This window comes from Leptodactylus fuscus, chromosome 1 (assembly GCF_031893055.1).
Source record: "Leptodactylus fuscus isolate aLepFus1 chromosome 1, aLepFus1.hap2, whole genome shotgun sequence".
NCBI classification, from domain to species: domain Eukaryota; kingdom Metazoa; phylum Chordata; class Amphibia; order Anura; family Leptodactylidae; genus Leptodactylus; species Leptodactylus fuscus.
Window position 1 is genome coordinate 286,489,077 of NC_134265.1, and position 16,409 is coordinate 286,505,485.

General features: G+C 41.3%; 1 protein-coding gene across 1 annotated transcript in view; it reads left to right on the forward strand.

The window, feature by feature from the left end:
• LOC142219380 (uncharacterized) overlaps positions 1-8,474 on the forward strand; it is a 75,115-nt gene extending 66,641 nt beyond the window's left edge. Inside the window, exons 20-21 of the mRNA XM_075257418.1 lie at positions 3,242-3,332; positions 5,856-8,474. Of these exons, the coding sequence (XP_075113519.1) occupies positions 3,242-3,332; positions 5,856-5,930 (166 nt within the window). The 3' untranslated portion in view covers positions 5,931-8,474. The remainder of the gene's footprint in view (positions 1-3,241; positions 3,333-5,855) is intronic.
• The last annotated feature ends 7,935 nt before the right edge of the window (positions 8,475-16,409 follow it).

A 16,409-nucleotide genomic window follows, 5' to 3' on the forward strand; every position in this document is an offset into this window, starting at 1 on the left:
GTTATATTCTTGTTGGAAGGGGTAATCTTTTGGTGAGCATTTGTAGGGATAGATTGGTAAAGTGTTAGCTGTCTACACAATGCATGGGGAAGATTGTAACAGGCGGTGCATATACTAGCATTTCATTAATGTCCTGGAAGAGAAAAAGATAGAAACTGGAATTGAAGAACAGGTTGCAAGTGATGAATATGAGGCTTAAAGGTGTTACCCATGAGAAACAGTTACATAGTAGATGAGGTTGGATGAAGACATCAGTCCATCAAGTCCAACCTATAACCATACAATCCCTACAGTGTTGATCCAGGGGAAGGCGAAAAACCCCCATGAGGCTCATACCAATTGCCCCATTTCAGGGGAAAAAATTCCTTCCCGACTCCAATCTAGCAGTCAGTATAAAAACCCTGGATCAATGTGTCCTTAAAATCTAAAGTCCATAACCTGTTATATTTTCCTCTTGAAGAAAGGCATCCAGGCCCACTTTGAACTTGTTTAATGAATCCGCCATCACCACTTCCTGGCGCAGAGAGTTCCAGAGCCTCGCTGTTCTTACTGTGAAGAATCCCCTTCTATGTTTCTGGTGAAATTTCTCTCCTCCAGACATAGAGGATGTCCCCTTGTCACTGCCCTAGGAATATAAAGATCCTTAGAAAGTTCTTTGTATTGTCCCTTCATGTATTTGTACATTGTTATTAGATCTCCCCATAGACGTCTTTTCTCTAAACTGAGTAACCCCAAGTTTGTTAATCTATCGTTGTACTCCTCATTAAGATACTCCAGGATAGCCTCTTAGAAAGCCCTCAAATATCTTTCCCACCACAGAAGTCAAACTTACTTCCCTAAAGTTTCCAGGTTCACTTTTACACCCCTTTTTAAAAATTGGCACTATATTTGCTATGCGCCAGTCCTGTGGAACAGACCCAGTCATTACTGAATCCTTAAATATTAGATACTAGCAGAAGGACCTGGCTTTGCACGGGTATATATAATTTTTTTTGTTTGTATAGCGGCCCCATAACAATTTGCACCAGGTTTGCACTGATGTATGTTGTGTCCATAAGTGTCATGTGATCATGTGCATCTCATTTTGGATATCAGTGAAAAACCTGGGATCGGTTGTTATGGATACCTGGAGTAAAGCTGTGTGAATGTGATCTTGTGTAACAGTGTTATCCACAATGCCCTGCCCCTTTAAAGCTGACACACGGCAGTGAAGAAATATGGCTAGGTTGCTATGGAAACCTGGAGTAAAACTCTAATATGTGGTACTCTGTGCAGAGCCGAGTATCTAATCTTCCTGTCTGTGGTACTGTGTGCTGAGGCGTGTATCTAATCCTCTGACTTGTGGTACTGTGTGCTAACGCGAGTATCTAATCCTCGGGAATGTGACACTGTGTGCAGATGCACGTATCTAATCCTCGGGCGTGTGAAACTGTGTGCAGACACGCGTATCTAATCCTCTGGCGTGTGAAACAGTGTGCAGACGTGTTATCTTTTCTCCCGGTATATGGTACCGTGTGCATACACAAGTATCCAATCCTCCGCCATGTGCAACTGTGTGCAGACATGCGTATCTAATCCTTGGGCGTGTGGAATTGTGTGCAGATGTGAGTATCTAATCCTCCGGTGTGTGGTACTGTGTGCGGACGCGTGTATCTTATCCCCTGTTGTTCAGTGTCACGTATTTAATCCTCTGGCATGTGGAACTGTGTGCAGACGGCGTATCTAAAGCTCCGATGCGTGTATCTGTTTGAATATCAGTGTTGGCTTGTGCATGTGGAGTGACTGTGTTTATGGCAGTTGGAATTTGAGTGAAAGACTTGGAGGTTTGTATTGATTGGGGGGGGGGTCATTGTTTTGGGAATGCTGTATCTCAGCAACGGTACGTCCGAGCGAGTTGGGGCTTGGTTTTAGATACTTCAGGTGTCCAGGAAGGTTTGTGTGCCAAATTTGGTGAAGATTGGTTCGGTCGTTTGGTTGTGCATAAAGAACACAAACATTAAAGGGGTTGGCCACTTTCAGACCAATATTGACAAACAAATGTACAATAAAAAGATATACAATTTTCCAATATACTTTCTGTATCAATTCCTCACGGTTTTCTAGATCTCTGCTTGCTGTCATTCATTCTGTTACTTCTAGAGGATACAACTCTGACCATGGTCATGTGATTTACGGTCCATGGTCATGTGATGAGCACACAGGTGCCGCTCGTTACAGTCACAGCACAGTAATCAGACATCTGCCTGGTAATCAGCTGTGCACCTGTGTCCTCATCACATGACCATGGACCGTAAATCACATGACCATGGTCAGAGTTTTATCCACTAGAAGTAACAGAATGAATGACAGCAAGCAGAGATCTAGAAAACCGTGGGGAATTGATAAAGAAAGTATATTGGAAAATTGTATATCTTTTTATTGTACATTTGTTTGTTAATATTGGTCTGAAAGTGGCCAACCCCTTTAAACTCATTTTTATAATATGAGACAAGGGTCTATCTATGACCATGTTTAATTCCCTCAGAACTCAGGGGTGTATTCCATCTGGACCAGGTGATTTCTCTACTTTAGATTACAATCCAGTAATGTCATGTAAGGAACTAGGCAACATTAGATGGGCGCTACATGTATGATAGGGGGAATCTACTGGTGTGAGCATCATGATCATTCTATTCATGCGTTTCAATAGAGCTGCTGTTTCCATGTGCCCTGCCGCTCTGTTCAGTGTTTACGGGGGAGCTTCAAGGTTTGTCAGAACCCATAGATGTAGAATGGAGCAGTGAGTATTCAAAACCCTTCTAGAGAGTGTTGGTGGTACCAGTGGAGGAGCCTCTAGTCATTACACACTTTTTCTTATTCCATGAATGGATGATTAATGTTTTTATTGGGTATCCTCTTTTTTAAAAGTGAGACATGAATTACTGGGCAAACGACATGTAGAGAGGGGGGATCTTGGGGTCTTGGAAACTGATACAGGAGGCAAAAAAAAATACCTTGAAGTAGAGAATCTGGAGTGGAGTGTGATCATCATAGTTAAAGGTGGAGGATAGTCATGAAAGATTACCATCGAGTTCCTTAGATTTAGCAGCAGGTCACTGGAAATTTTAGTACCCTGTTTATTTGAATGGTTTGTCTGGAATCCAGATTGTATTTGATCATATAAGGAATTATTAGAGGGGTAAATTCAGATTGAAAGTTTCTTCCATCTCTTCTTTGACAATTTATTTATTTTTTTCTCCAGATACGAGTTGCCAGGAATATATGGATTGAATTTTGTTTTGAAGAATGCATTAGGTGGTGGAGGCATTGCATCATTGAGGAGTGACCCACAGGTATGGTACTTACTATCTACATATGTGCTGTACACATTAATTCCAGCATCGAGAAGCAAGCTTTAGGCTAGATTTTGGATATGCGATATTAGGAGTACTACAGAAATGAGTTGTAATATTACATGTACACAAGTTAGAGGTTTCCAAGATTAGAGCAGGGCATCTATTTTTTCTAAACAGTGCCACATCTGGCTACAGGATGTGAGTGGTATAGCATCTCAGCCCCATTCATACCTGTGGAGCTGAGCTACAGTTGCCAATCACAACCATGAACCGATAAGGTGCAGCATACTTTTCTAATCCTGACTAATCTCCTTAAAACACTGCTGCTGGGATCAGCTTCAGTGGCCTTGATGTGAATCAGAAAAATTGATATTACTGAGCTTTACTATATGAGCTCCTGTCAGCAGCAGAATACGGTCAGGGCACATAGGTTGCATGAAAAATGTAAATTTGTGCAGGGTATTGCTGGTCAGTCAATTCTAGGACTGTATAAGCCTTCATACATTGTTACCCTTCAGTTTCCCTGCTGCTAATAAACAGATTATGGCTGTAGCACATTTTACATTTGTGTCTCAGACTGTTGGCGTGTACAGTGAGGAGCAATCTTCCCCCTCCCCTATCCAGTATAACTAGTTTGCTTTGTTTATATGGAATTCTGTCATTAGTAACTGTACAATAGCAAACAAATAGCTGAAAAACCCATATGGCCATCATATAGGAACAATATCCTATCGGGGACAATGAACTAACTGTAAATAAACGGCAAATGCACGCAGGCATGTCACAGGAAAAGAGCAATTTGTGAGAACAGTCAGGAAAGCTGCTTGGTGTGTGTGTGTATGTGTGTGTGTGTGTGTGTGTGTGTGTATGTGTGTGTGAGAATAATATTCCATCTGTAATCGCAGAAGCAGCCAGAAATCGGTATAGAAGTACAGACTTTTCTTACATTGGAAACTGTGAGGTTTGCAGAACGTTCAGTCCTTTGCTCAGAGAAAGTTTGCAGATATGGGTAGCTGTGAGGAGATCCGGCTCCTCATATCTGCATTTACTGTGTGATGAGAGAAAAGAACCTTTCCCCACTCACTGTGAACCAGTCTCTCATCTATGGAGACAAGATTTTCCTAGTAAAAGGGGCTGAACTGCACATTAGATTGAAGTTCCCGCCACTAGGTGTCTCCCTTCTGAAAAGGATTTCAGGCAGAAAGCAGCAATATTTTTAAAGTGAATAATATAATGGTCCAGCATCACATGTACTATTAAATGAGATTAAGTCTTATCTGATTTTGGCATTGTTTTTGTTTTGTTTTCTGCATTATTTTTTTTTTTTTTTTTTTTTTTTACATGTGGAATACATTTTTTGTGTTTTGTGTTTTCATTTGCACAATATATTCAACACTTTTCTGAAGAGAAAAAATAAAACTTTGAGATGAGCTCTACTTTTTATTGATATCTTTGTGGGGATACACAACTTTTTGGTCACTTTTTTTATTTTATTTTTTAATTCCTTTTTTTTTTTTTCTAACAGGATGAACAAAACTTAATTTCTGGTGTAATTTCTTAGCTGTTTTTATATGGCACTTACTGTGTTGGATAAATTATTTTTATAATACAGGTGGTTATGAGTCCTCATTATGAGCGAAGACTTAGGTGATCCCAGTCTGTTGGCTGACTACCTGGGTCTTACCAGGCAGCACACCAAATGCCAGAAACTTATTATAGTACATGATAAAATTCATTTCTGTGCAGTCTTGATTAATTTAAAGGGTCAGTTGTACTTGCTTGGTTCCATATCTGAATAGTTATTCAGTACTGTGCATCTTTTTTTTTTTTTTTTTTTTTTCATTTTTTGCAAAGTAAGAAAACGTTGATTGATAGATTATTTTGAGCTAACAACTTTAAAGGAATGAAAAAAAGAGAAAAATCACTTCAGTATTTTCCTTCAAAGCAGCATGAATTCTTCTAGGTAGGCTTGCACACATTTTTGAAGGGACTCTGCAGGGAGGTTGTTTGAAACATCCTAGAGAAATAACCACAGATTATCATTTCTTTTAACCCCAGAGATCAGGATTCTGTGTGGGACATATCAACACTTCCAGGGCTCCTCCTCTAAAGGGTGGTCACACCAAATACCGTAGTGTTTTAATTTAGATTTCTTTTGTTCGTTCACTTAATAGGTTATTTTTGTCTTTATTAAAATTAACATTTCTATTTTTGAAAGCATTCGTAGGCTATGTTCACATCTGTGTTTCTATTTCCGTTCAGGAAGGGTCCTAATCCTTAGGAAACTCACAGACTCCATAGACTATAATGGGGGTCTGTGTGGTTTCTGCTTGAAGCACTTTTCTCTTTGCATTTTTCATGCAGAAGAGGGGAACAGAATCCCTGAACGCAGATGTGAACCAGGCCTTACTTTGCATCTTTTTCTCACACCTGCCTAAAATATTTGCACGGTACTGTATCACATCATAAATGTTTACATGTTCACACTTTAATTTTTGTTCTATTCTTCTTGTTTTTCAGGGCAAAGCATTTGGACAAATGTTACTTGACCTTGAGATAAAAAACGTCCCCGATTTAAAATCATTGATCGATTAATCTGATAGAATTGGAATAAACCTGTGCCAAAATGTTTACTAGAGGTTTAATATAGAATTTTTCTCAGTTCATAGAGAAACATTACAACGGGTTAACACATAAGAAGCAATAACATCTATTAGTAGTCAAATATATTTTCTATGCACTTAATATACTTATACTTAATATATATATATAGTATGGAAGTTTAATTCAAGCTTGTTATCATTTCATACGCTGTTTGATAAAACTTCCCCCAGGCTAAATCTGCATCCTTTTTATTTGGTTCAGCTCTATATCAATGCAAAATACTATCCTCTTCTGCACTATTCTGTGAAGCCAAAAAAAAATGGAAATCTGGCAAAATTATGGGCAATTACAAAATGGATTTACAGGCCATGTATTAACAGTTTTTGTCATGGAAACCTGCTAACAGTGCTACGTAGGAGCCATGAAGTGTTGCTTCAAAATGCCTTAAAGGGGTTGTCGAGGCAAAAATGGAAAACTTTTTTAACTTTTAAATCAGCCAGGGGCATTGGAAAAAAGAAAATTCACCTGTCCCTAATGCTACGGTGTCTTCCTGAGCCTCCTGGTTCTTCTTCACCGGAGCATCAGGAACAGGTGAGTGTGTGAATTTAAAAAAAAAAAAAAAAAAATCAGTGCCGTGGCTGACTTAAAATTTAAATTGGTTGCCCATTTTTGTCTGGACAACACGGAGGAAAATGGTGAGAAATTGGTGTGGAATTTCAGCGCTGAAAAAAAAACAAAAAAGCCTCCCATTGACTTCAATGAGTTCCTTTTTCTGCTAGCAGAAAAAGGAACTCATTGAAGTCAATGAGAGGCTTTTTTTCAGTGCTGAATCTGAGGCAAATTCCTCACCATTTTCCTCTGTGTGAATGGACCCCAAGTCTAAGGCCCCAAGTAGTGAGCTGCAGTGAAAAAGCCCTGCAGGAAAAACTGCGGTTTTTCCCACAGCGCTCTTTACAATATATCTGCAGTGGTTTCCTCTGTGGATTTCTACTTTACTATATATATATACTTATATCTATAGGGAAACTGCGGCGTTATGGTATTTGCAGTGGACTAAAAAATTATTTCAGTATCATATGTTCCTTGAATTGACCACTTAAGATAAATGCAGAAATGTGCACCATGTATAATGTTACTGATATATTGCTAAGAAAAGAAAATTAACAGTTGCAAACACAGGTTTATATTGTACCTGTCTTCCATTTGATCTAAAGCCAAGTCCAGGAATTTAGAAAGTATTTGAGCTATACTATAAATTATTCCGCCCTTACTGGTTGTATTTTCTTTAGCAAATTTTCTACAATTTTAATTATCAATGTCAACCCTGTCAATAGGGCTGACATGTCTTATTTTGAAGACCTCAGTTTTTTGAGATTGTGCTGTGTACACTGAGGCAGGGTCAGCAATTCAGCAGTCTCATAAGAAGACAGGATTGCAATGAAAGATAACGCCTCTAAAAACTGGAAGCAAACATGGGATCCACCATTTACAATAAGTGATTGTGCAAGACCGCTCGGTTAGTTCTTGCTCCTTCCTCAATGACCTTTCCACATGCCACAGAGCAAGTTCACAGCACTCTCCCTTAGAAGTCAGACATTTTCCAGTGCATTTTGCTCAGGTGCTTGTGGCAGAAGAAAGTCTACCAACTGCTACTGAAAGATGGCTACCCTCATAATCATGTAAATAGTACAGAAAATAGGACTATATATTCCGAATATAAAACAGATAAGAAGACTATGATTGTGTGTCATTAAATGTTTAGCATGTATTAAGGTTAGAAGAACTTCTGAAACAGAGGCGTAACATGAAGCTCCACGACCCCAAACAAACCCTGGACAAACCCTTTAAGTATTACTTGTATTGTATTCATTTAAATTCCTGTTCATTTCATATGTAGAAGATTAATGGGGGGATACTAGCCAGTGATTGACAACCTTTACCTTGTCAGTCTGCCTACATAGACAGTTGTCAGTCACTGAATAGGATCTCCCACTGAAATCCTTAGGCATAGTCTACAGGAATCTTTTCCTACAGATCTATACATCAATCTTGTCAGCTTCTTTAGCTCTATAACCTAGTAAGTGCAGATAAGATTACATTTTCATTGTGACATGTTCTCATTTTACCACCTACACAATCTCGAACTTATTGCATCCTTCAATAGGTGCTACTCCAATTCTGGCACAGATTACATTTTTTGCTAGCCCCCACCATTCCTGAGGAATCGAGCAATACAAGTAATACTTAGATTCCTGGAGAAACCCTTGAAGTCTGTTATATGTCCAGACTCAAATAGTTATAGTGTAAACGTCCATATGGTATGTGTTAGGTATCTGTATACATCCTGTGGTGGTAGTGAATACAGAATGTGACAGTTCTGGGTTCGGATGATGTGGTAAGCTTGCAGTTTTTAAGCATGCTAATATTTAGGTTTTGTATACAATTCTAGCACAATCTCTTTATAGGTATATTACATATCAGCTTTTCTACTATAGCTGCATGGCAAATTTTTACATTTTAAATAACACTTTAGAACATTTTGTATTCTGAATAAATGTTACTCTTCCATATTATATGTATGTTGTGTTTCATTTTATATAAGGCTCATGTCTGCTTGAGAGGACACTTGGTGGAGATAACTTGGGGTGTCAGAGTTTTGTTTTTTTGTTACATAAAAATACTCCTTTCTGAAAATGGTGGGTTAACGTCATCCATTCAATATAGTGAACAAGTACATCCCACAATTTGCTACTAAGGAGATTCGGATATCATAGTAATAAAGCAGGGATGATTTGTTAGAGTAAAGTGAGAGTGACTACTTACAGTGGCGGATCCAGGGTTTGCGGGGCCCTGGGCAATTGACTTTGGCGGGGCCCTACTTTCTTGCGGTCTCGCACTTCTAACCTGTACTTCCCAACTGTCGAAGAGTAGAAAGAGGGAACAAAACGTGCAGCGCGCGCAGCGCGCCGCAGCAAATTAGGCCCCACCCACTTTTATGTTGACTCCACCCATTCTCATTCAATTTTCATGTGATTCCACACCGTATAATCCTCCTACAGTAACCCGTAAATTATATCTCCCCCCCCATTTTCATATACACCCTTCATCTACCCCTAGTTTCATGTCCCCCCCTCTATCTCTGTCCCCAGTTTCATGCCATTCTCCCCCTTTATCTGCCCACAGTTTCATTTCCCCCCATCTCTGCCCCAGTGTCATGCCGTTCTCCCCCCTTCATCTGCCCCAGTGTCATGCCGTTCTCCCCCCTTCATCTGCCCCAATGTCATGCCATTCCCCCCCCTTCATCTGCCCTAGTATCATGCCGTTCTCCCCCTCCATCTGCCCCAGTGTCATGCCGTTCTCCCCCCCTCCATCTGCCCCAGTGTCATGCTGTTCTCCCCCCCTCCATCTGCCCCAGTGTCATGCTGTTCTCCCCCCCTCCATCTGCCCCAGTGTCATGCCGTTCTCCCTCCTCCATCTACCCCAGTGTCATGCCATTCTCCCCCCTCCATCTGCCCCAGTGTCATGCTGTTCTCTCCCCCTCTATCTGCCGCAGTGTCATGCCATTCTCCCCCCTCAATCTGCCCCAGTGTCATGCCATTCTCCCCCCTCCATCTGCCCCAGTGTCATGCCGTTCTCCCCCCTCCATCTGCCCAAGTGTCATGCTGTTCTTCCCCCTCCATCTGCCCCAGTGTCATGCTGTTCTTCCCCCCTTCATCTGCCCCAGTGCCATGCCATTCTCCCCCCTCCATCTGCCCTAGTGTCATGCCGTTCTCCCCCTCTTCATCTGCCCCAGTGCCATGCCGTTCTCTCTCACTCACACACACACACTCACAATTCCTCGTTCCCTCGCAGCTCTCTCCCTCATACACATATTGTAGCTGCGATGTGATGACGTCATCACATCGCAGCTACAAATGCCGGAGGCCGGAGCTCAGCGTTAAAGCAGGAGCTGAGCTGTGACAGCTCCGGCTTTAAACGCCTATGCATTCAGCTCATCGGCGTCCTACCGCCTATGCATTCAGCTCATCGGCGTCCTACCGCCGATGAGCTGAAATACATAGGCGTTTAAAGCAGGAGCTGTGAGCTCAGCTCCTGCTTTAACGCTGAGCTCAGTTGGAGTCGGGACATGCCGACCGGGACCATTTTGTTAGGTCCCGGCCGCGCCGCGGGGCCCTGGGCGGTTGCCCGGCTCACCCGGCCCTGGATCCGCCCCTGACTACTTATATAGCTCCAACATATACTGCAGTGCTCTACACAGACTGTCGGGGTCACTTTCTTCTGTCACTGTCCCCGAAAGAAGAAATAATCTAATTTGGAAACATTTTATTGAAAGCCTATTAGTATGACTTTGATTGGTGTCAGTGCTGCTATGTTAATATGTATTGTATGAATTTGTACTCCTGGACAATCCATGTAAGCTTTGATTTGTATTAGAAATTTCCACAAATGGGAATTCAAGGGTTGGGAAGTGTGGATAACAGGATAGCAGAATAATTTATGCTGATAAAGCTGTGGAGATGAGAAAATTCTACATTATAGTTTAAGTGGATTGTACATAAGGTCCACATTTGTTTTATTTTTTTACAATATTATGATGTTGTCTTAACTTAGGTTCACACTAGCATCATCTGCCTGTTGTCCTAGTCCGTCAGAGAACCAGAAAGCTAGACTGCAAAAATAGTGGTTACTACTAGAGATGAGCGAACAGTGAAATATTCGAGATTCGATATTTGTTTTGAGTAGAGCCTCAATATTCGACTACTCAATTGATTATCGAATCCTATTATAGTCTAGGGGGAAAAAAATGCTCGTTTCAGGGGAGACCACTATTCGACTCAGGAGAGTCACCAAGTCCACGAATAGCAGGAGGAGAGTGTTTAGGAGGAGCGCTGTGCAGTTAAAGTGCACAGACCCCATTATAGTCTATGGGGACCGTGCGCTTTAACTGCACAGCGCTTGCAGCTGCGCTGATATAAAGTCCAGCTCCCTCATAACAGCAAGCTGCCTGCTCTCCTGACTAGCAAAGACGAGCCTGCGGCAAATCAACACTGGTTCTGCAGCAGGCTCATCCTTGCTAGTCAGGAGAGCTGGCAGCTTGCTGTTTAGCAAGGATGAGCCTGCTGCAGAACCAGCGTTGATTTTCCGCAGGCTCATCTTTGCTAGCTGGGAGAGATGGCAGCTTGCTGTTATGAGGGAGCTGACTCTCTTTCTCATAGGAAGGAATTGACCAGCGTTGATTGGCCAGTGTTCGGCCAATCAACGCCGATTCTGCCGGAGGCTTGTCTGAGCAGGCGGAGTCTAAAATCGGACCACAATGGAGACTGCTGTGGTCCGACCTTAGACTCCGCCTCCTCACAGATGAGCCTCCTGCAGAACCAGCGTTGATTGGCCAGTTTACAGCATTCAGCCAATCAACGCTGGTCTATTCATTCCTATGAGAAAAAGTAAGCTCGCTCGTAACAGCAAGCTGCCAGCTCTCCTGACTAGCAAGGATGAGCCTGCTGCAGAACCAGCATTGATTTGCCGAATGCTATACACTGTATAGCATTCGGCCAATCAACGCTGGCTCTGAATCAAATATTTACTGCGAATAGCGAGTACTATTCGATCGAGTTCGAATACTGTAGTATTTGATCGAATACCTATTCGCTCATCTCTAGTGGTTACATATGGATCAGACACCATTGACTAAAATGGAGTCTGTGGGTGTCGTCTGTTTTAAAACTGAAGGCAGCAGATGAAAAAGCTGGGCAAGAGGGCACCCCTCAGACCCCACACTCTCATCGTGGGGAATCTGAGTGGTTGTGATGGGTGATGCCCCCTGGACCCCATGATGCTATTGATCATGACATCTAAGGGCTGATTCCTCCACAGTCTGAGTATCACTTGTCAGGGTCTGGGGTTGCTGGGTGGGGTGGCATAGACACAAAAGTCCAGTTTCTTTAGTCCAAAATAAAGGTTGAGTTTATTTTCATTCAAAAAGGTAGTGCAGCAACAAAAGGAAACAATACAAAAATAAATACCTGCCCAGCTAGGCTCTAACTAAACATAGAATAGGTTACCTCACCTAGAATAACAGAAATCCAAAAGCCAGTAGAATCATTCAGGACACAGCTCCAAAAATATGACCTCTCTGCTCTCCAGCCAGGCTCTGCCCAAAGTCTGCTGCTGGAGCTGGCTTCTTAAGCCTCCTTGATGAGGAGACTCTCTGCAGCTGAGTCACTGCCGGAACATCCCCAAAGTGTGGACTGGAGCGGGGTGGAATGACAGGTCCCACTACCAACTTACCTGCCATTCCTAAAAATCCAGCCCAATACTGAGCATTTACCAAAATGCTCAGCAGACGAAAGTTGTCTGCTGAGAACAAACATTCCTTCTGGAGTTTTCTCATCTCACCCACCTGAGTAGTCTGGGTGAGATGTACACCCTCTCCATTACCTGACCAGCCATCCGCTTACACACTGTATCTATATCGGTAATACAGCCAAGTGTCAGAAGTAATGCCACAGCCATTCAGCGCCATACTATTACGGTACTGAGTGTTAAACTCAGCTTGACATAATACTGTATTATGGTGCAGAGTGGGAAGGGGTTAAAAATAATATAAAAAATAGTATAAAAACATTACTGACGCCAATGAAAAGCAAAGTCACTCTATTTTTACCTGAGACTATCCATATTATATAGCAAAATAACACAACTGTGAACTCATTTCATCTCTCTACTTTACAAATAATTTGCAAATAAATAAATTAAGCAGTCTACACCAAATAAAACTAAAATATATCTCTAATAAACAGCCCTATATAAATAAATAAATAAGGGCCATTAAACCACCATGTGCACAAAAATGATAGCAAGTGTCTGGTCATCATTAAAGGGAGTTTCTGTTGGAAAATCATAGTTATCCCAGTGGCTTGTAGTGCTCCTTACACGTTTTCCAAATACAGTCTTGTAATTCAACATTGGAGCTCCATTATTGAGAAAATGGTTTTATTCATATGTAAATTAGGTGAAAAAGGGGCTTTTGGCAGAGTTTCTTATCTTCACTCTACGCTATAGATTACCCCCTCCAACTTCTGTCCAGCTCAACCTACCTCCTTCCTCAGCGAAAAGCAGAAATTTTCTCAATAATGGAGCTGCAACTCTGAATAACAAAAGTATATCTGCAAAGTGTGTAAGGAGCGCCACATAACATAAATGCTGCAATTTATGTTAACTGCAAAGTGGATGGGATTCTGGCTAATCCCATCCACACTTTCCAGAAAATAATCTGCAGCAGACATGATGCGATTTCTAAATACATTTTTTGCAAATCACATCATGTCAATTCTACCTCCTAAGGAAAGGCTATTTCCGTATAGATATAATAGAAGTAGAAAGTCCGCAGATGGAAAGCCATGCGGGAATAACTGTTGCATTTCCGCTGTGGTATTTCCTACAGGGGCCTTAGCCTTAAAGAGTTAAATCTTGCATATAAACCTTTGCCCTTTAGATTGTAAGCTCTTGTGGCCACGGTTCTTCTGTCTTCATTATTTCTCATTTGGTATAATCACTGTTGCCCTGAGTATAAAACACTGCAGGATAAGTTGGCACTATATAAATAAAGGTTATTTCCATTATTTTAAAACCCGTAAAATCCCTTAAACCCATTAACAGCGTTTTTGGAGATATCTTTGAATGGAAGAAAAAGACAGCACGTCCTTTCCTGAATCTTCTTGAATAGCTGAAAGGCAGACTTGCATCACTTAAGACAGAATGCCATTCAGTTTGTTCTTGCATTGAATAATCTTTATTTGCATACCAGATAATGAGCAGATCGGAGCTTTTGCTTCCAGCTTCCTGTCCACGGAACAGTGTTTGACTTTTTTGGAAGTTATTTCCAACAGCAACAAATGACGTTCATGATCGAACTTATTGGACATTCCGTTATGATGGCAGAATTAAGATATTCCAAGTGAAGCAATAAGACGCAAACTAGAATGTGATCTGTGTAGACGAACAAGAACATCTATCACAGTTTATGTGTAGAGGTGCCTTTATAAATTCACAAGTAAATCCATATGATGAAAAAATATAGAAGTAACGGTTCATTTATTTTTGCTGTTGCATGTAGACAAAGAAATATGTATTACAGAAGGTTATTCACGGCTGTTTCCTGCAGCATTGCATCATTCTATAAATCACTATATATAATTATTATATTAAATATATATCTTCAGTAAACCATAAATCAGTATGGTATATAGTTGTCAGAACCCAAGCCTCAGTCATTACTTCCCTGATCTTTATAAATTTGGCATGTCCTCACTTAGGGTCTTGGTCCCCTAAAGCTACTTTGGGGCAGGGTTCTTGTTCTAGTATAGAATACTATTACCATTTATTCACACTCAGCAGAAATGTATTTGGATTTCCCATTCATCTTAAAGGGACCTGCCGAAATCCATTTTCTTGCTGCCAAAATTCAGAGAAGTCAAATAAATTTCTGTGAGCTACATTGCCCGACTGAAAACAACTATATGCACGTCTGACTTAAGACCAGCGCTAGACATATACAAGTTTACATCCTATGCATGTGAATCACAGTTCAGTACCCATAATCATGTACAAAAGATTGAATAAAAATGTAAAATTACAAAAAAAACAAAACATTACAAAAGAGTGATACATTTCCGTATCTGATTTTACTAAATAAAGAATGGTGATACAAAGATATACAGAATTTATCAAACTGCATGCAACGGTAGATACATTTAGCGCAGATTATGTCAATGGAGAAAAATTGAATTTAAATATTCCTCGTATGATACATTTTCCCTAAAATATATAAGGTTTACAAAATATCACTGATTTAAAAACCTCTTTTATTTTATTAGCCCCTTCCCACTGGAGGCATTTTTCGATTTTCGTATTTGACTCATCTTCCAAACCCCATAACTTTTTTATTTTTCTATTCAAAGAGCCATATAAGGGCTTAAAGGGGCTCTATCATTGGGAAAAGTCATTTTTAACTAAGCACATCCTTGCATAGCCTTTAGAAAGGCTATTCCACACCACCTTTATATGTAAATTGCATCAATGGTTTTTGAATGAGCCCGTTATTATTCATATTCTAATTAGCCTCTCGGTGCACCCTGGAAGTCCCATCGTACACCCTCTGCCTATTCTTTCCTATGTATGTGTACAGCACAGGCTGCTGCTGACTTCCTGTTTGCACACACACATAGGAAAAAATAGCAGAGAGGAGGCTGCTGGGAACTTCCTGTGCTGGCTGGAAGCTCATTAGCATACGAATAAAAACGGCTCATTCAAAAACCACCGAGGCAATTGACATACAAAAGGTAGGTGTGAAATAGTCTATCTAAAAGCATACCTCCCAACTTTTGAAGAGTACAAAGAGGGACAAAATGTGCGGTGCAGCAACTTTAGCTCCACCCACTTTTATGTTGACCCCGCCCATTCTCATTAATTTTTCATGTGCTCCCACACAGTATAATCCTCCTACAGTCACCCATAAATTATATGTCCCCCTCTATCTCTCCCACAGTTTCATATAACCCCTTCATCTGCCCCCAGTTTCATATCCCCCATCTTTGCACACAGTTTCATGTCCCCCATCTCTGCCCACAGTTTCATGCCGTCCCCCCCTTCATCTGCCCCAGTGTCATGCCGTTCTCCCCCCCTTCATCTGCCTACAGTTTCATGTCCCCCCATCTCTGCCCACAGTGTCATGCCATTCTCCCCCCCTTCATCTGCCCCAGTGTCATGCCTTCCCCCCCTTCATCTGCCCCAGTGTCATGCCATTCCCCTCCCTTCATCTGTCCCCAGTTTCATGGGCCACCTTCATTATGTTCCACCTTAATGTTTAACACAAAAAAACACTTACACTCACCTTCCAACGCTCCGCGTCGCTCTCTCCAGTCTCACTCACATAGTTGTTGGCGCGATGAGACGTCATCACATCATGCCTACAAATGCAGAAGCCGGAGTGCAGCGTTAAAGCAGGAGCTGAGCTGTGACAGCCCCTGCTTTAATCGCCCATGTATTAACCGGGAAATACCTCCTGGCGACCAGGACCGCGGGACAGGACACTGAATCCGTGAATGTCCCACGGAATCCAGGATGGTTGGAAGGTATGCTAAAGATTATGCATGCATTTGCTTAGTTAAAAATGACTTCCCAGTGATAGAGCCCCTTTGTCCTACAGGACCCAGATCAGCTCTATAGTAACATGCAGGAGGCTGATTTCTTCCTGCAACTGAAGCGAAATGTACCAGCCCCAGTTACAGGGGAAATCAGCCTCCCCCACAAAAAAAGTGATTAGATGACCCCAAAGATCTATTATGACCTTATGGAACACACTCTTATTACAGGTTCTAGCCCCACCGCCAACAATAGCATACAAAATAAAATAAAACAAAATTGAAATGAATATTTACTATTTTAAAAAGTTTTTTAAAATAAAAAAAA